Here is a 21002-nt window from a genome sequence, read left to right as displayed (position 1 = left end):
AGGATAGGCACCTTAGTTCCAATGAAGGGAGATCTTAACGCTACAGCATACAATGACATTCTATATGTTTCTTTGTGGCAACAGTTTGGGGAAGGCCCTTTCCTGTTTCAGCATGACAATGCCCCCGTGCACAAAGCGAGGTCCATATAGAAATGGTTTGTCGAGATTGGTGTGGGAGAACTTGTCTGGCCTGCACAGAGCCCTGACCTGCACCCCATCGAAGCGAGCCAGGCCTAATCGCCCAACATCAGTGCCTGACCTAATTAATGCTCTTGTGGCTGAATGGAAGCAAGTCCACACAGCAATGTTCCAACATCTAGTGGAAAGACTTCCCAGAAGAGTGGAGGCTGTTATAACAGCAAAAGGGGGACCAACTCCCTATTAATGCCCATGATTTTATTTGTAATGAGATGTTCGACGAGCTGGTGTCCACATACGCTTGGCCATGTCGTGTATCTAGCAAATATGCAGCTGGCTCAAAATAGAGCAGCACACCCTTAACTGAACATAGAGAACATGTGAAGCATGTGGGGACAGTAGACTTGGATAAGTAAATATTGAATATGTCCGTAAACACACCAGCCATCTGGTCTGCGCCTGCTCTGAGGCCGGCAGCCTTGTGAGGGTTAACAGTTTAAATGTCTTACCCACAGAGAAGGAGAGCACACAGTCCTTGGTAGTGGGCCGCGTCGGTGGCACTGTAATATCATCAATGCGGGCAAAGAAGGTGTTTAGTTAGTCTGGAAGCAAGACGTCTGTGTCCATGACGTGGATGGTTTTATTTGTGTAGACCCTGCCACATACGGCTGGTGTCTGAGCCGTTGAATTACGACTCCACTTTTTGTACTGACATTTCGCTTGTTTCATTGCCTTGCAGAGGGAATAACTACAGTTTTATTCGGCCATAATCCCAGTCACCTTTCCATGGTTAAATGCGGTGGTTCGCGCTTTCAGTTTTGCACGAATGCCGCCATCTATCCACGGTTTCTGGTTTGGGTAGGTTTTAATAGTCACAGTGGCTACAACATCTCCTATGCACTTCCTTATAAACTCACTCACCGATTCAGCGTATAACTCAATATTATTCTGAGGCTACCCGGAACACGTCCCCACGCGTTTCTTCACCGTCCCCATGTCCAAAACTAATTCATGGCAACGCTCATTATTATACAGAGCTATGAACGCATGGAACTCACTTCCATCTCCGATTACTCAAGCAAACCACAAAATGTCCTTTAAAAAAACAGGTTAAACAACAGTTCATGGAACGGCGGTGGGGACACACACATTTTGGTGTGTTTGTATGTTGTTGTATTTGAAATTTGTGTGAACGTCGTTGTCTATCAGTGTTTTGTTACTTGTCATGTGTAGTGTTTTTGCGGACACCAGGAAGAGTAGGTGCTGCATCAGCAAAAGCTAATGGGGATCCAAATAAACAAATAAATCTAATATCCAGATGTGAAAAATGCAGGCAGGTGATTCAGCAGGGATTCAGGCCGTTCTCAGTACTCGCCCTTGGGGAATGTTGGACTTCATCTCTGTGACTTAATTGCATTAGCCTCTACATTCCAAAAATAAGGCAAAAATATCTCTGACCCGTCTAACCCTGTCTAACCTCAGCCCCACGTGTCTTAAAGGACCTTAATACCCACATCCAGCTTATCTGACGCCTGTCCAACAGATTCTCATCTCAATAGATTTGAAATGGGAACATTCTTTCGGATGGTCTGGTAATGAATAAATCTCTTGCAGATGCCTGGTTTCTTGTTGAAATGTCTCCCCAGAGTGACCTCACAGCTCTGACTAGTGCACATGGTGGACCCTGGGCTCTGTAGGGTAGAAGTTAGGGTAACTAACAACGTGGGTGGATTGACATAAGTGCATGGATGGCCTCAGACAAATGACACCAAGTGGGCCGAGGAAAAGCCAACACAGAAAACTCGTCTTACCCCCCCCAAAGCCAAGGAGAATCTGCCTGTCATGGCTAAAAATTAATGTTAAAATCATGCTCCAAATAGGGGTCGAGGGGTGAGGTCCAGATAAGAACATTACATGATTGTCGTAATGATTCACAAAAATGATTTCCCTGAACTGGCTTTGTCATACGGAAATAGCCAGTTTTGGTTAGTAGTGAACTACTAGAAGAAATTTCATCACAGTTTGCTGTAGCTTAGTAGTAGTTGAACTAAATTTCAATATTGGTAGTGTTTTCAGTAGTTCATACATTTTTTACCATGTACAGTGCCTTGCAAAAGTATTCGGCCCCCTTGAACTTTGCGACCTTTTGCCACATTTCAGGCTTCAAACATAAAGATATAAAACTGTATTTTTTGTGAAGAATCAACAACAAGTGGGACACAATCATGAAGTGGAACGACATTTATTGGATATTTCAAAACTTTTTTAACAAATCAAAAACTGAAAAATTGGGCGTCCGATGCTCTAACCACTAGGCTACCCTGCCGCCCCTCGATAGGGAGTTATTTTTTAGGTTCATAGTCCTACAATTATAACTTATATTTAGAATTCATTTCTCGGTATGGGAGCAAGAACTGTAACTTACGACACTAGATATGATCCAAATTCAAATCAGAATCTTGAACTTGCAGTAGGTTTTGATTTCTGATTCAAGGGATTATTCTCCGAAACCACCAGGACTAATTACTATGAGCTAATGTGGAAAACATTCAGAAAGCACAAAACTGTAATGATATCTTACAGTATGATATAACTTTACAATTAAACACCGTTTGTCCCAACAGTTGCAGCACAAATAATCGTTTGTTGTCGCACCTTTTGCAGTTACTTCGGAAAGGATTCAGACTTGTTGACTTTTTTCACATTTTGTTACGTTACAGCCTTATTCTAAAACATATTAACCCCCCCCCCCCCGTAATCTACACACAATACCCCATAATGACAATGCAAAAACAGGTTTAGATTTTTCGCAAATGTATTCAAAATAAAAAACAGAAATACCTTATTTGCTCTGAGACTCGAAATTGAGCTCAGGTGCATCGTGTTTCCATTGATCATCCTTGAGATGTTTCTACAATTTGATTGGACTCAACCTGTGGTAAATTCAATTGACTGGACATGATTTGGAAAGGCACACACTTGTCTATATAAGGTCCCACAGTTGACAGTGTATGTCAGAGTAAAAACCAAGCCATGAGGTTGAAGGAATAGTCTTAGAGCTCCGAGACAGGATTGTGTCGAGGCACAGATCTGGGGAAGGGTACCAAAACATTTCTGCAGCATTGAAGGTCCCCAAGAAAACAGTGGCCTCCAACATTCTTAAATGGAAGAAGTTTGGTACCATCAAGACTCTAGAGCTGGCCGCCCGGCCAAACTGAGCAATCTGGGGAGAAGTGCCTTGGCCAAACTGAGCAATCGGGGGAGAAGGGCCTTGGTCAGGGAGGTGACCAAGAACCAGATGGTCACTCTGACAGAGCTCCAGGATCTTCCAGAAGGACAACCATCTCTGCAGCACACCACCAATCAGGCCTGTATGGTAGAGTGGCCAGACAGAAGCCACTCCTCAGTAAAAGGCACACAACAGCTCACTTGGAGTTAGTCAAAAGGCACCTAAAGAACTCTCAGATGATGAGAAACAAGATTCTCTGGTCTGATGAAACCAAGATTGAACTCTTAGGCCTGAATGCCAAACATCATGTCTGGAGGAAACCTGGCACCATCCCTACGGTGAAGCATGGTGGTGCCAGCAGCATGCTGTGGGGATATTTTTCAGTGGCAGGGACTGGGAGACTAGTCAGGATAGAGGAAAAGATGAACAGAGCAAAGTGCAGAGAGATCCTTGATGAAAACTTGCTCCAGAGCGCTTAGGACCTCAGACTTCTTCCATTTTAGAATGATGGAGGCCATCATGTTCTTGGGGGACCTTCAATGCTGCAGACATTTTTTGGTACCCATCTGTGCCTCAACACAATCCTGTCTCGGAGCTCCAAGACAATTCCTTCGACCTCATGGCTTGGTTTTTGCTCTGACATCCACTGTCAAATGTGGGACCTTTACAAATCATTTCCAATCAATGGATTTGTAGAAATCAAGTTGTAGAAACATCTCAAGGATGATCAGTGGAAACAGGATGCACCTGAGCTCAATTTCAAGTCTCATAGCAAAGGGTCTGAATACTTATGTAAATAAGGTATTTCTGTTTTTTCATACTTGAAAAAAAATGTCTAATAACCGGTTTTCGCTTTGGTATTGTGTGTAGATCAATGAGGAACATTTGAGAATAAGGCTGTAACTTAACAAAATGTAGAAAAAGGGAATGGTTCTGAATACCAAATGCACTGTATACGGTTGCATCTGGAGAATTGTGTAACATTAACCAGGCCTCATGTCCTGCTCAACCTCATGTAATAGATGATTTACTAACACAGACAATCTATTTGTGAAATAGTCATAGAACAGTCAATGAACTACAATCACAGCGGTGAACCAGTGAGTTTGGATTCATCGTCGTCCTGTTGAATGAGTTTTAAACCACTAACTCTCCTTAAGGGACGGAGGAGTCCCAACGGCTCCATTCCTGAAAATCCAACCGGAACCCCACTTCCGCCTCATCCCTCTCGTCATGGGCGGAGGCGTAAATCCACTCCTCCAGGGGGCAGCTAAATATGGAGAGACCTGCCAGAGAAGCGTCTGTCCAGATGTTAGCCAGCACTGCACCTGCTCGCAGTACAAGCCAGCTGGGAGAGAGTGCTCAGGATCAGGAACACGTCCACAATGTCTTCTAGAGAACTTCAGTTTAGGGCTTTCCCGTCTTCCTGCTGTGGGACAGGTCTCTCCAGGACCAGGAGTGCCTTCGAGTCCCGCCAAGCAGATGCCAGTGGCTCTGTGTTGGGTTTCTCGCCCAGTTCCTTACTCATTGTTGGAAGTGAAACATCCTTGCCAAGCCCAGTTTTTGGCTTGGGCCTTATGAACTATTCTGCTGGAGTGGTGTCTGCTTACCTTTCATGAGAAAAGAGAGACTATTTTTAACAAGAGGAGAGGTTCATAACAAGCCAAACCTATTTCAAGTGGCTTAGGTTAGGTTCAGGTTTGTTCCCTATATCTTGTGACCTATTATCTGCAAATAAATGAGGTATTTTGCAACTTACAATAGAGACTTACTGGCGCCTGAGTATACTCTCATCCCTTTTAGATGTAGGTGGCATCTAAAGGGCTATTATTGTCAGATTGGAAAAAACACACTCGTCAGAAGCCACATAATTCATCATTTGTAAATTCTCTTAATCTCAAATATACATCCGTCATATCTACTGTAAAATAATCACACCAATCATCTGGCTAGTTCAAGTACTCTTGATTTATAAACAAAACCAAACATTAGTATCAATGCAAAACATGGTACAAAAGACACAGTAACATATAGCTTCTGAAACGACTTTGATGCTCTTTTGCTTTGTTCTCTGAAACTGGAAGGTGCAGACAACAGATGAAACAAACATCGTCTGACTGATTGATTTCAAAGTCCTTACGACAGAGCCTTTCTGGATATTCTGAGAAAGAGTCGACTCCTCTTCATCTAAAAACACAATGGCTCAGTCAGTCTCATCAAAGATAGGAAACAAGGTTACTATATTGGCACATAAGACAATGGTCTTAGTACAGTTACAATTAGAAAAGCATACACACGTTATATATCAAATCAAATAAAAATGGAATATCACATGAGTATTTACATAAAACATTAAGCCACCACACTTTAACAATGAGTTACTCTTTTAATAAAAAATAATAATTTACATCACAAGAACAAACAAACTGTTATCCATGAGTAAAAAACATTCATAGTGTATGTTTAAAAATAGAGGACATCACTTAAATATAAAATGTCAGAAAAAATGTTTTGAACTTTAGTGTTTTTTCTCTCTTCCAATTTGTCTTGATAAGGAAAATGTCCTTCTATACATTGTTATAAAGTAATGCCTTTTGCCTGGCTGTTCGCTTCAGTAAGAAAATCTATCATTCTATATGGAGTGCATATTATAGAACTAAGTGCAAACAAATGGCCTTGTCATATTGTGCATTTTCAAAACCTCCGTTTCTGGTGGTTTAGACCTTTTGTCAAGCAGCAACACCTTTTCCTCATTGTAAAATATCTAATATAAATTCTCTTGTATGTTTTATATATTTTTGTTCATATATTGAACCCACAGTTTAAAATGGCCAGTGCTATTGCTTTTATCTATTTACAACTGAAATGGCACAAACTATCCTTAGTAGTGCTCAGCCATCCGTTTCAGCCATTTACTTTTCACTATAAGTGTTGATAAGTGTTGATCCCTGTAGCAGTAACAAGGTACAGTACAGAGAGAGCTGACGGCAGAGACCAGGACACATTCATCAACTCCTGCTAAAGCTGTCAGGCAGACAGAGTGAAGACTGCCTGAAGTCCTGCAAGGCAGCAGGATGGATGGATGTACGGCATAGCCTCCACTAACAGGCACTTAGATCACTGTGGTCCTCATGTTAAAGCCACTCCCATGGTGACTGAGCTGAATATGCACTGTATATATGTGTGCCCACAGTCTCTGCCCTCAGCCACCTTGCTGCACTTAGTGTTAATGCAGTGACCTGACCACATCCCGACCACGCCCTGGCTGGGGAGTTCAGAGGTCACGCGTCAGAGATGCAGCTCTGGATCTTATCCATCCACTGATGGGCGCTCTGGGCATCCGAGGCGCAGAAGTTGTACACTCGCTTGGTGGTCTTCAGCTGGAATGACAACACCCAACCAATGGTTCAACAGTGACAGGAGAGGTGGGATGTGACATACAGAGCCTGATACTGCCATGGCTGGAGTGTATTCTACCACAGAACACAAGAAAAGATCACAAGATCACAAGCAGACAGAGGAATGGAGAACCAGAGAGAGACTCACGTCGAAGAAGGCCTTCTCACTGATGTGTTTAGGAGCTCCTATGGTGGGGGTGGCGATCAGAGCTGACTCCACCTCCGCCAGGTCAATGTGTCCCCGGCAGTTAGTGTCCTCCCCCGTGTCGTAGTACCTCAGCTGGGACATCACACACACACACACATATAACACCACTGGCATAGGAGTGGGGACATTGTCTGGAACAGACTGGTAGCAACATGTAATATGCTGTAATACTCACTTGGTGTTTTGTAATGTCCAAAACAAACCAGCGAGGTTTCCATCCTTTCAGCAGTGCTCCTCGTTTGTAAAGAATCCCCTCAAACGATCTGAAAGAAACACCATTAAGATGAATTTAAAACATCTGCTGGGTAGAGAGATTCTGTCTATGTGTCAAACGCTTTACAGAAGAGTTGGGTGAGGAAACAGGATTAATTGGAAGTCCCGGTCCCTGTTTGCCGTCTCAGTGCTGGGAGTGGAGACCCACCTGTTTTCCTCGTTCTTGGGGGTGAACTGGTTGTAGAGTGTGGCGGCCCGGCGGTTGACCCCGTTAGTGGCAGTGGGGCTGCTGTCCTCCCCCAAGCCAGTGTCAGGCAGGTGCAGTATGGAACGTCTCTGGAACGCCTGCAGACTGGACGTGGGGATCAGCCCCGAGGTGGACGCAGACTGCTTGCGGAGCTGCAAAACAGACAAGACAGATGGAATAAGAAAAGCCATGAAACATGAGACAAAACATCCTCCCGATGGTCAGTCACAGATTGACGAGTCAAACAGTGCTGTCTAGCTGAACCGTCCAGTAAATGAGCAGAGTTCAGGCTAAGTAAGGTTTATGGGAAACAGGAGTCGGGGGCAGAGGAGAAAACATGGGAAAGTGTGTTGTGTTTGTCTAACATTTCCCTCCTGTTTGAGGTCCTCCTGGATACTGACTCGGACCCTCTCCAGAGTGGCCTGCCACCTCTCTGGTGCTTGGCTCATCTCCCCCTCCAGCCGCTCTATGTCCTGCAACAGCAACAGGGCTCTCATCAGTGTCAGGCACATAGTCAGGCATGGATAACATCATCCCAACTCAGACTTTTAGAACTTACAGCCAGGAGCTTGGTGATGGCGTCAGGCTGGGCGCGCCCCACACTGCTGTAGCAGGGCCACACGATCCTCCTCTTGCTGGTGGCGATGGTGTCAGTCTCCTCCATGCTCTCCGACCTGACAGCCAGCATCCTCCAGTCATAGGACGGGCCTGTGCACAGGGTCTCCCCCGTGAAGAAGTCCCACTTCCTCAAAGCAGGGATGCTAATAGAGGGCTTGAGCACCGGCTAAATAACATATGAAACAACAAAAAACAACTTATGATAATCTGATATGTTTACACAGATAACACATGAGACAAATATCTATTTTGGCTAGTTTGAAATCAAGTGTGTAGAGTAGAGTTCTTTCCCCAATGATGTGAATCTGTCCAATCTCTCAGTGAGTACACCACTGTCAACAGCCAGTGGGAAAGAATGTGGCCCACCGGACCTAACACTTCCCCGAACACTTAATCACGTCGGGGCCCGGGGTGCACAAACACACAGGCTGTTTGCCTCCTACTGATTTATACGCCCCTGAAATAATGGGTACAGCCGCCGCGATCGCTGGCCAGCGGGAAGAGGATTTACGGTTCCCATGAACACAACTAACCCATTGGGATGGACTTTGAAGTTGAAGACCAGACATATGCCAAGTCAGGGTTAAACAGCAACATCAGAAAGTCCCTGTCAGGGAGTTGGAAGAGGCTAAGCGAGACGCTTCCTTTACGACCACAGATATTAAAAGATCCCGAACAACACTGATAAGAAACTGCTAACAGAGTTCAGCTGGGCTCTCCTGGGCCTGTGACTCACGGTCTTCATCGACATCAACAGTCTGCTACAGAACATTCAGCAGGACTGGGAGAGGAACACTGGAAGGTCATCGCAATAAGGCATCATCTGGTGCAAGAGAGTGGCAGACTGGCCATCCATCATTGTGGATGTCATCTGGGAGAGATCTGAAGTTTTAGCAGCTGGACTGGCTGCTCTGGAAAGTGTGAAGATCCCTGTGTATCTCTACTGAGGACATCCAGAACAGGAGAACATGGGTGTGCGTAAGTGTGAGTCAGTGGGTGAACTAGAGAAAAGGCCATTGGGGATCTGGCTGACATACACAAACAGAATGAAGTACCAACGCTACGTATCAGAGATGGCAGCAAACTTGCCTGGGGAGTTGCAACATACAAGACACACAAACAAGCAGTCACCTCAGCCTCTGTGGGACTGTACAGGTAGTTGAAGAACAGTGGACTCCTCCGGTGCATTCTGCTGATACACTCCCAGATACAGACCCCCCTCCTGGCCTGCTTGTCTCCCGGCTTGTCCTCGAACAATGTGCCTTTTGAAGAGTGAGACAAAGACGAGGTTGTTCAACAGGCCGAGACACACTACCACTATTCGCTGACAAATCCCTGATCTAAGATAAGAGATAGGATCTAGGTAATCTAGAAGTGCTTCACTGCAACATGTCAGTATCCTGAAATACCTGACCCATTACACTATCATTACACACTATCATTTCACAGACAGAACAGTAGTTTCAACACTCTGCCTGTTGAATCCCGCAACTCTGCCAAAGACTTTAAATACACGTACAGATGTTAATGGCCTTACGGTTAAATCATCCCTTTACACTGTATTTGTACTATACCGACCATGCTCCAGGCGTTCGTAGTCGGAGTCCAGGAGGAAGTTCTTAAAGCGGTTGGAGATGTAGTGGTATGCCAGGAACTTCAGATAGTGCTGATTAAACTCAAATTCCAAGGGGCACTGGTCCTGGATCTGCAATGAGGAGAAATGGCGAGAGAGATGGTGATGGCGAGAGAGAGGTGGCGACAGAGAGAGAGAGAGAGAGAGAGAGAGAGAGAGAGAGAGAGAGAGAGAGAGAAAGGTGACACATTGTGATGGCTGGAGCATGTCCCTGTGTTATGACTACAGATGGGTCCGTTATGACTACATACACTCCCCATTACTGGCAGAATTAAATGGAGACCAGGGAGCAAAGGCCAGTGACTGACATCATCACTCTCAGACAAAAGCAGGGCCGAGCTAGAAGGCAGCGGTCCAGCAATGTGCAGCAGTGGCCAAGCGAGAGGACCTTGCCGCTCTTTTGCATGTTTTGGGCCACCTGGGCGTACTGGCGAAAACAACAGCTGTGTCTGAGATGAGGAACTTCTATTTTCAGAAACTCATCAAACTCCCTCTCCCCCTGTTTATCGCACTTCGGCCCTAGAGAACCTCTGTGGGGCCTCCTTGGCAGACGCCCCTCCAGTTACAAAAGACAAACTCAGAAACTATGTGTTGATGTAAGTGTATGGGAGTTGGCCTGCTGGACCCTGGGGGAGACAGAAAACACAACGTTCTCTAAAGTTAGCATTTGAGCATGTAAAACCCAATCCACTTCAGCTGCACCCTCCACATCATCCTCACAACCCCCCCCCGCCACCTCGCCTTCCGAGGAGAGAGACTTTTAATCCCCACAACTGCAATTTTCCCACTCTGTGCTCTTAACACTGAGGAAATGCATAGGGGATGGTGAAAAACACTAGCACGGAAAAGCACAGCACTGACCGTGGGGTTCACGGACCATCTGGGCAACAGCCCTGCAGCTGAAACTCCCCAGCGTACAACTCTGTCTAAATTACTTATCCGATGTGGGGATTGCAGAGTACAAAAAAATCAACCGAGTCCATAGATAATGACAGCTGAGTCTCTCTCCTCCTCCGCCTCCTCTTCTCTTCTCTGAAGGAATGTGATGAGCTCACGGAGGAGGTATGGTCGGAGGGAGGGAAGGGGTTGAAGAGGGGTGTGGACGGGGGGTAATGAAAGGGGTGTGGGCCTCGGAGGTGGGTGTGCAAGGCTTGCCTGGTGCACGCAGTCCAGGAACTGCAGAAAGATGGGTGTGAAACCACTGCCCTGGCTGCTGGGGGTCAGGTTGGAGCGCTGGCTGAACTTGTGGCCGAATGACAGCCACTCCTTCTCCAGCAGCACCTGGAAGCCCTCCAGAGTCCGGTAGAACGGGTCACTCAGCAGCTGGACCAGGGACACCACCTGGAGGGAGAGAGAAAGGTAGAGGGAGAAAGAGAGGGAACATCGGCAAGAGAGACACCGAGAGAAAGAGAGAGAGAGAGAGAGAGAGAGAGAGACAGAGACAGAGACAGAGACAGAGAGAGAGAGAGAGAGAGAGAGAGAGAGAGAGAGAGAGAGAGAAAGAGAGAGTGACACGGGGGGAGTTAGAGGGTGGGAATGAAATAAAACTCTTGAAGTCTTTTAAAACTCCGAAGACTGACTAAGCTGTCAACTGTCAATGGCGTGACAAGGACTTAGGATTTCTGTGACAGAGGGGTAGGTGACGAGGAGAGGTCTCCATTGACCGCGTTTTCCAAACCAGTAACCTCTGTTCTCCCTGGTCTGTGGTTACACTACCTTTCCTGTCTGTGGTTTGAATCCTCTCCCTCTATATGCAGTGGGACGGTTATGGCTGATATCTGTAAGAGCGTGTCGTCTGACTGCACACATGCTGCCGGCACTTGGCCTGGATCCCTCTCTGTGTCAGCTAACCGATGAACCCTGATGCATGTGGAATGAATGAGGGAAACAGATTGCACTCCCTCTCTAGAGCACCACTGTACCCTCCAAAAAAACAGAGCAGGCTTTGCAGGCTTTCTGGAGTTGGTGAAAAGTCCTCTTCATCACAGCCCAGCGGTCCTCCCCAGTACAGACCTAAGCTCCTAAATGACCATAGCACCATAACTGAAGAAGGGGCTATTAGAAAGGAAAGAGGGGAGAGCGAGAAACACAGGGATCTGCTTCTCCTCTGCTGGGTGTCTATGAGTTGGTCAGGAGACTGAAGAGCCAAGGCATATGGAGCCCATTTCCTGGAGCAAGGCTGATCAGGCCCCACCGTGATGAGCAAGATGTTCTGGGCCTGACACGTGCCAGGCACGGGAAGCGAGGCTACACCAGTGCTTTTACACGACAGCCATGGGCTTTACGGGCCCAGTAAACACATTGGGAGGCCACGCGCCCAATGCCATTCCCAATAACACACGCTCACTTAACAGGTCGGCATGGAAAATGTGAGCTCACAGTGCAAAAATGTGACAAAACGCTGAGCGAACAGGAAAAGGAAAAGGAAAAAAAAGATGAGGATAAAAACAAGCTTGTGTTTACTCTCCTAAAAAACAGAATCAAGCACTTTCACGATTGAAATCAGCACACAGTGACATAGGGCCCTACAGCCTCAGCATCGTTACACCGCGTTTCAGCATGGTGTACTAACCAGGTGGTCTGGTAGTGTAGTGCCAGAACAACTTTGGAAATAAGTGGTTGAAACTAAAGACGTAGCTGTGTGTTAGACCTGACGACGTGATGACCTATTTCCTTACCTGTAAGTGTAGACCAGGGTTGTCAAACTCATTTTGCCATGGAGGCTGCATACAGTCTGGCCCCTATAACCATCGTTTAAAAAAAATTGTACGCTCCCCGACTGTTGAGCTTTCATTTCATAGATATACTACCGTTCAAAAGTTTGGGATCAAATAACATCAAATTGATAAGAAACACAGTGTAAGTCGCTCTGGATAAGAGCGTCTGCTAAATGACTTAAATGTAAAATGTAAATGTAGATTTAGTTAATGCTGTAAATGACTATTGTTGCTGGAAACAGCTTATTTTTTTTAATGGAATATCTACATAGGCATACAGAGGCCCATTATCAGCAACCATCACTCCTTTGTTTCAATGGCACGTTGTGTTAGCTAATCCAAGTTTATCATTTTAAAAGGCTAATTGATCATTAGAAAACCATTTTGCAATTATATTAGCACAGCTGAAAACTGTTGTTCTGATTAAAGAAGCAATAAAACTGTCCTCCTTTAGACTAGTTGCGTATCTGGAGCATCTGCATTTGTGGGTTCGATTACAGGCTCCAAATGGCTAGAAACAAAGAACTTTCTTCTGAAACTCGTCAGTCTATTCTTGTTCTGAGAAATGAAGGCTATTTCATGTGAGAAATTGCCAAGAAACTGAAGATTTCATACAACGCTGTGCACAACTCTCTTCACAGAACAGCGCAAACTGACTCTAACTAGAATAGAAAGAGGAGTGGGAGGCCCCGGTGCACAACTGAGCAAGAGGTCAAGTACATTAGAGTGTCTAGATTGAGAAACAGATGCCTCACAAGTCCTCAACTGGCAGCTTCATTAAATAGTGCCCGCAAAACACCAGTCTCAACGTCAACAGTGAAGAGGCGACTGTATTATGCTGGCCTTCTAGGCAGTTGCAAAGAAAAAGTAATATCTCAGACTGGCCAATAAAAAGAAAAGTTTAAGATGGGCAAAAGAACAGACACTGGACAGAGGAACTCTAGAAGGCCAGCATCCCGGGGATCGCCTACCACGTCTTCCCTGTAACACACAGCGTTGAGATTGCCTGCAATGACAACAAGCTCAGTCTGATGATGCTGTGACACACCGCCACAGACCATGACGGAACCTCCACCTCCAAATCGATCCCGCTCCAGAGTACAGGCCTCGGTGTAACACTCATTCCTTCGACAATAAACGCGAATCCGACCACCACCCCTGGTGAGACAAAACCGCGACTCGTCAGTGAAGAGCACTTTTTTCCAGTCCTGTCTGGTCCAGCAGTGGTGGGTTTGTGCCCATAGGCGACGTTGTTGCCGGTGATGTCTGGCAAGGACCTGCTTTACAACAGGCCTACAGCCCAGCCTCTCTCAGCCTAGTGTGGACAGTGTGAGCACTGATGGAGGGATTGTGCATTCCTGGTGTAACTCGGGCAGTTGTTGTTGCCATCCTGTACCTGTCCCGCAGGTGTGATGTTTAGATGTACCAATCCTGTGCAGGTGTTACACGTGGTCTGCCACTGCGAGGATGATCAGCTGTCCGTCATGTCTCCCTGTATCGCCGTCTTAGGCGTCTCACAGTACGGACATTGCAATTCATTGCCCTGGCCACATCTGCGGTCCTCATGCCTCCTTGCAGCATGCTTAAGGCACGTTCACGCAGATGAGCAGGGACCCTGAGCATCTTTCCTTTGATGCTTTTCAGAGTCAGTAGAAAGGCCTCTTTAGTGTCCTAAGTTTTCATAACTGTGACCGTAATTGCCTACCGTCTGTAAGCTGTTAGTGTCTTAACAACCGTTCCACAGGTGCATGTTCATTAATTGTCTATGGTTCATTGAACAAGCCTGGGAAACAGTGTTTAAACCCTTTACAATGAACAGCTGTGAAGTTATTTTGATTTTACGAGTTATCTTTGAAAGACAGGGTCCTGAAAAAGGGATGTTTTATTTTTTTGCGGAGTTATATATACAGTATATCACAAAAGTGAGTACACCCCTCACATTTTTGTAAATATTTGAGTATATATTTTCATGTGACAACACCGAAGAAATGACACTTTGCTACACTGTAAAGTAGTGAGTGTACAGCTTGTATAACAGTGTACATTTGCTGTCCCCTAAAAATAACTCAACACACAGCCACTAATGTCTAAACCACTGGCAGCAAAAGTGAGTACACCCCAAAGTGAAAATATCCAAATTGGGCCTAATTAGTCATTTTCCCTCCCCGGTGTCATGTGACTCATTAGTGTTACAAGGTCTCAGGTGTGAATGGGGAGCAGGTGTGTTAAATTTGGTGTCATCTCTCTCACACTCCCTCATACTGACTGGCTGGAAGTTCAACATGGCACCTCATGGCAAAGAACTCTCTGAGGATCTGAAAAAAATAATTGTTGCTCAACATAAAGATGGCCTGGGCTATAAGAAGATTGCCAAGACCCTGAAACTGAGCTGCAGCATGGTGGCCATGACCATACAGCGGTTTAACTGGACAGGTTCCACTCAGAACAGGCCTCGCCATGGTCGACCAAAGAGGTTGAGTGCATGTGCTCAGCGTCATATCCAGAGGTTGTCTTTGGGAAATAGACATATGAGTGCTGCCAGCATTGCTGCAGGGGTTGAAGGGGTGGGAGTCAGCCTGTCAGTGCTCAGACCATAAGCCGTACACTGCATCAAATTGGTCTGCATGGCTGTCGTCGGCTGAAAGCCCGCAAATAGTTTGCTGAAGACAAGCAGACTAAGGACATAGATTACTGGAACCATGTCCTGTGGTCTGATAAGACCAAGATAAACTTATTTGGTTCAGATGGTGTCAAGCGTGTGTGGCATCAACCAGGTGAGGAGTACAAAGAAAAGTGTGTCTTGCCTACAGTCAAGCATGGTGGTGGGAGTGTCATGGTCTGGGGCTGCATGAGTGCTGCCGGCACTGGGGAGCTACAGTTCATTGAGGGAACCATGAATGCCAACATGTACTGTGACATACTGAAGCAGAGCATGATCCCCTCCCTTCGCAGACTGGGCCGCAGGGCAGTATTCCAACATGATAACGACCCCAAACACACCTCCAAGACGACCACTGCCTTGCTAAAGAAGCTGAGGGTAAAGGTGATGGACTGGCCAAGCATGTCTCCAGACCTAAACCCTATTGAGCATCTGTGGGGCATCCTCAAACGTAAGGTGGAGGAGTGCAAGGTCTCTAACATCCACCAGCTCCGTGATGTCGTCATGGAGGAGTGGAAGAGGACTCCAGTGGCAACCTGTGAAGCTCTGGTGAACTCCATGCCCAAGAGGGTTAAGGCAGTGCTGGAAAATTATGGTGGCCCAATTTGGACATTTTTTTTTAGGGGTGTACTCACTTTTGTTGCCGGCGGGTTATATATATATGGCTTTGTGTTGAGGGGACAGCAAATTTACACTGTTATACAAGCTGTACACTCACTACTTTACATTGTAGCAAAGTGTCATTTCTTCAGTGTTGTCACATGAAAAGATATACTCAAATATCTACAAAAATGTGAGGGGTGTACTCACTTTTGTGATATACTGTATATACACACACAAACACTTTTTAAATCAAACCACCCGTGGGGCTGGATTGGATCTCGGCCGTATGTTTGACACCCCGGGTGTAGACGTTTCACTTGTCAGTTTCAGCCAAGATGTCCATCTTTTCCTTTTCTTCCCACTCTCTCCTACCCTCCCAGTCCCTCTCCTAGTCACTCTCCTACCCTCCTACATCCCCAGTCCCTCTCTTCCACTACTCCTGCTGGGGGAGAGGCAGTGTGTGTGTGTGTGCTCGTGAGGCTCACCTGTGTGGTGATGTCCCAGCCATCCTCCAGACTCAGCAGGACGGACGAGCCACTGTCCAGCAGCTCCACCAGAATCAGGGCCAACTGCAGGAGCTTGTGAAGCTGCAGGGAACACACACACACACACACACACACACACACACACACACACACACACACACACACACACACACACACACACACACACACACACACACACACACACACACACACACACACACACACACACACACACACACACAGTCAGTTCATGCCGTTAAGCTGTTCCTGTGAAGACGGTGTGGAGCCGGAGCAGGGCTTCTCCCAGATAATATTGTTCTGTAGTTTATGACACATTTAAAGCAGGGCCATACGCTGTGAGGGTCACTATGATAACAATTTGGTAGTTCTCTCATGTCTGTTTATATCGTTATCATTTCCCTTGGAAAATAAGCTTATTGGATGAGGAGAGAATATAGGATGAGGTCAGAGTCACACAGAAAGAACATGGAGAGTACGCCGCTGGCTCGTTGTCACAGATCTCTCACTGAGGGTCAGTGAGTTGTTGTGGAAACTGTAGGAGGGTGTGTATGCATGTGTATTGGTGAGTGTGTGTTTGTGCATTTGATGGGAGCTCACCTGAAGGATCCACTCAGAGTCCTCCAGGGCTTTGAAGAAGGATTCCTGTGTGTCTGAAGACGTAGCGCTCGGAGCACAGGCCCTCAGCAGCTTCTTAAAGGCACCTTTGATCTGGCGCGTGTCAGCAAAGTCCACAGGCACCAGTTCACAGTTCAGAGTAGAGTCCAGTTTGAAGCCCTGACAAAACAGGAGAAACGTCAATGAAAATGAACAGTCCCCGAGAGTCAACTATCACAGGTAGACGCAGACATTAAAATAACACTCTGAAAGACCGATTAAAAGACATGTAAAACTGACTGACAAAAATAAAAAAATGTTTAAAGCAGAAGACAAAGATAGGGAACATATTGAATACTTGGGACGTACTGTATGAGGTAAAAATAGGGCTTCTGTTATGAAATGAAGTAGAAGTTTCCTTTAAGAGAAGACTGTCTCTGTCAATGTGGCCACTGGCCAATCACAGCCACCCGCAAAGCTGGCGACTCCACCACGCTCACATTTATTTATAACCTCTTCTAGCCAAGGAAAAGAATATCAATTTCACATTCAACACACACACACACACACACACACACACTGCTCCACTCGAACAAGTCACTGAAACGAGCAGAACGTTCCAACAACAGTCCACATGTAATATTATCAGAGATGTGGGACTGTATTAATAATAAATCATCATTTTGATTAATTGCAATCAAGAGTCTCCTTATCAGTTTGGAAATGTAGTCTGCTGGAACAAAACAGTGGTTACACATTCTAGACTGGAGTGACCTGATTCCCCATCCATAGGATCCTGTAAAAATGTACCAGCCCTCCCATAGACAAATACTCCATAAGTCTGTGGCACAGTCTAGCCAGACCCCTACTGAGAATTTTAACTTAAGGTCCCAATAACAACAAAGCTTTACGTTGAACACACACACACACACACACACACACACACACACACACACACACACACACACACACACACACACACACACACACACACACACACACACACACACACACACACACACACACACACACACACACACACACACACTCTCTATGGACTCATCATCCCCTAACAGTTTGGACCCAGCTCTCGTCTTACCCTGAGGTGGGACTTCTCTCCAAAAATGTAGAGGGCAGCCTGCTGTTTGAGGAGCTGGGCATGCAGGCTCTCGCTGCCTGCAGGGGGCGCCAAATCCTTCCCTGCCAGCCTGGCACCAACATCGGTTGCAGAAGGGTGCTGGCTGAAGCGGCTGCTGGAACGCAGGCTGGCCCAGACACCTGCAACAACACAGAGAGAGAGAAGTACAGTTAGAGTTGGCACTGCAGGCCTGTAGAGGGCTGGAACACACAGGCGCTAAGTAGCCTGGTTCAATACTCATGTGCTCCTCTCATGATGCTCATTTCTCTTTGACAAACCACTCCCACCAAGATACCTACAATAAAGATCTGTATATGATAGAACCTTTTGTGATAAACCATACTTCCTCTGCTTTGCTTATGTTGTTGTTACTGCCACTAGGGGCCCTGTCTGAGCCAGGCTGTAGATCAGGAAAAGGACACCACATTTAGCATTTAAGCAGCTTTGGCATGGAGAACATCGTCCAATTAAACTGCCGGATATCAATTACAACAATTTATAGTGAGCTCTCAACCAATCAAACCATCAACCAATAGACAGGTAACTTACATTCTAAATCCTATCTCGGCTTGAGACGGCTAGACACACATTGAATACACTGCAGAGGTTAAGACACAGAGGCCTCCTTCCCGAGCTGCCTGTCATGACTGAGCTGGGCCAACAGTACCTCCCTTAGGGCCAAGACTGCTGACTGACCACATCCACAACTGCTGAGACATCACATTCAGTGACAAGTGGCCCACATTTAACCTGAAATGGACCACAGTCAGATTACTTTCCAGCAGAGAAGAACCACAGCCTTGCCCACGCGCACCAAAAGAGGAAGCAATGGGTGAAACTAGGAATCTCTACAGAGATACTCCTTATTACTCAAAAGAGAGATGAGCACACCGGACACAGGATATGTTTTTAACTGGTACAGAGGCATGACTGTGGGTTACATAGAATCAATGACCAGGAAATAAGAAGATGATGTTAATGAAGAGGGTTGGAGAAAGAGAGGGGGGGGGGATCTGAAGAGAGTAGACGTATCCACTATACCTTGATTTTGGATTCTCCCCTTAGTGGCAGGTTTTTGGTTTGAGTGAGTGAATAGCTTATCTCTGTACCCAAGCACTGGCAGGCAATGGATGCGGGGTGAGGGGGGGCACAGAAAGATCACAACATCAGATGGACATAACATACCAGCACACACTCAATCCCCCAACCGTAGGGGCAACATAGTGCTGCACAGTTACCTTGGGGGTTACATCAAAGGACCAGGACATGGGTTGACTATGTTTGTTTATTCCATGTGTAACTCTGTGTTATTGTTTGTGTCGCACTGCTTTGCTTTATCTTGGCCAGGTCGCAGTTGTAACTGAGAACTTGTTCTCAACTGGCCTACCTGGTTAAATAAAGGTGAAATAAAATTACAATGGGGAGCTAGGCTCCAGACTTAAGAGACCAACAGGGTTGGATGGGGGAAAGATATGAAAACCAAAGGAAAATATGAATTTGCAATTCAGTCTTGAGATGAACAGGATGGAGGTAACATGCATGACATTGTAGACCATTGAGTTAAACACTTTATAAACTAAACACGCTGAAAATAAACAAGGACTTCTGCAGTATAGCACACGCAATCAAAATGTCGTGCCAACCAAGAGCTCCCTTCCAGAGAACTGAAAGAGCTGTCTTTATTTCCTCTTTCCTTACTGCTGATGAGCTCTTAAAAGTGGCAGCACATGGTGAAGGCTCCGTGCAGGGTTCCACCACAATGTTGCTTAAAAACGATGATGAATATCCCACAGAAGCCATGCTACTGGAAATATTTGAAGATTATTAAGCTGACAAATCAAACTCCACTTAATGCTGCTGGCAATGACCTTGAAAGTCACCTTTGGGTATAGCAATCTTGTGTTTAAATATTACAGGAACTGTGGCAACTAACCCAACAATACACTTATGCACTTCAACTTCCAGAGAAGACTTCTCTCAAACCATGATGCAGACAGCTGCATGCCAATAACAGACATCTTATAATTTCCAGAAAATCTAGGACACATCTTCACTGGGCATACCAGACTACTAGGTCACATTTATTTGGTAAGATACAACTAGGCCATGTTCAATAAGAGTTAAGAGATCAACAGGTGAATTAGCATGAATCAATAAACAGATCAACCTTGTTTAATATTACACTAACGATGGGATGTCGGAGACCACAGCATGTGCTATATTTGAAACGGAAACTGCTCAGTGTATTGAACTGGGCCATGCACAGTCATTTGCCCAACGTGTCATTCCACCCCATACCATTACTGTAAACGGTCCGAAAACTCCAGTGAAATACACGCGCATTATGTGCTCCTCCTATAGGATGTTTACCATGTTGAAGTGGAAATGTGTCAATCTGTTCATATGAAGTTGTGACCTACTAGCATAGTGCACGAGCGGGGCACATCTGCTACCCTAATGAACATGTAGCACACAGACCATCACCATGTGTGTATTAATGGCAAATAAAGCTGAGTCATAGACCAAAAAGGGGGCCAGTTTATTTCCAGAACTGCGGTTGCAGTGTGATATGCTGGACTTTGAGGAAGTGACACGTGGGCACAGCACTCACCTCCTCTGGCAAAGCTGTTGGAGAAGGGCATGTCCAAATGGACGGGGGCCATCTTTGGTATTCTAGACGTCCTCCTTTCACTGCCTGAAGAGGACACACAGGCATGAAACGGGGATAACACCACCATTCAGCTGTAACCAGGACAAACACAGTAACACAGACCCAGAGAGGACAGGGAATGAAAACCATGCCTGGATGACTAACCATCTATATTTGTCAGACACAGCATCTGAGAACATAACTACCCAACAGTGTGTCTCAGATACCTCCCAAAATGGACACAGACCTGGGCGATTAGGCCAGATTGAACGCAAGCAGGGATTATTTAAGAGTTAAACGAGGCGAGCGAACAGAGTTGCGTTACCTACATTTAGGAAAAATACTGATTGCTGTGTTTCAAATGAGGCCTAAGCCTTGGGCTCACACCCCACAGTCGTGTCCCGTTGCTTAAGTTCCAATCAGCGGATCTGAACATAATCAGAAAGTCTGA

At 45.9% G+C, this 21002-nt stretch overlaps 1 protein-coding gene across 3 annotated transcripts in view; it reads right to left on the bottom strand.

Moving 5' to 3' along the window:
- Positions 1–5317: 5317 nt before the first annotated feature.
- Positions 5318–21002, bottom strand: part of LOC124035769 (myotubularin-related protein 13-like) — a 156162-nt gene continuing 140477 nt past the window's right edge. Inside the window, exons 29-42 of one of the 3 annotated variants that reach the window (XM_046349440.1) lie at positions 20513–20596; positions 18943–19017; positions 17863–18041; positions 16767–16943; positions 16149–16250; positions 10840–11025; positions 9630–9756; positions 9183–9313; positions 7993–8217; positions 7799–7906; positions 7395–7585; positions 7149–7236; positions 6914–7045; positions 5318–6747 (exon numbers count right to left, since the gene is read on the bottom strand). In XM_046349440.1, coding sequence (XP_046205396.1) covers positions 6649–6747; positions 6914–7045; positions 7149–7236; positions 7395–7585; positions 7799–7906; positions 7993–8217; positions 9183–9313; positions 9630–9756; positions 10840–11025; positions 16149–16250; positions 16767–16943; positions 17863–18041; positions 18943–19017; positions 20513–20596 — 1904 coding nt within the window. In that variant the 3' untranslated portion in view covers positions 5318–6648. The remainder of the gene's footprint in view (positions 6748–6913; positions 7046–7148; positions 7237–7394; positions 7586–7798; positions 7907–7992; positions 8218–9182; positions 9314–9629; positions 9757–10839; positions 11026–16148; positions 16251–16766; positions 16944–17862; positions 18042–18942; positions 19018–20512; positions 20597–21002) is intronic. The other 2 variants (XM_046349441.1, XM_046349442.1) reach the window with 2 other exon arrangements.

Source organism: Oncorhynchus gorbuscha, linkage group LG05 (genome assembly GCF_021184085.1).
Source record: "Oncorhynchus gorbuscha isolate QuinsamMale2020 ecotype Even-year linkage group LG05, OgorEven_v1.0, whole genome shotgun sequence".
NCBI classification, from domain to species: domain Eukaryota; kingdom Metazoa; phylum Chordata; class Actinopteri; order Salmoniformes; family Salmonidae; genus Oncorhynchus; species Oncorhynchus gorbuscha.
The sequence above is the reverse complement of the archived record's forward strand: the minus strand, read 5'-3'. Positions and strand labels throughout refer to the sequence as shown.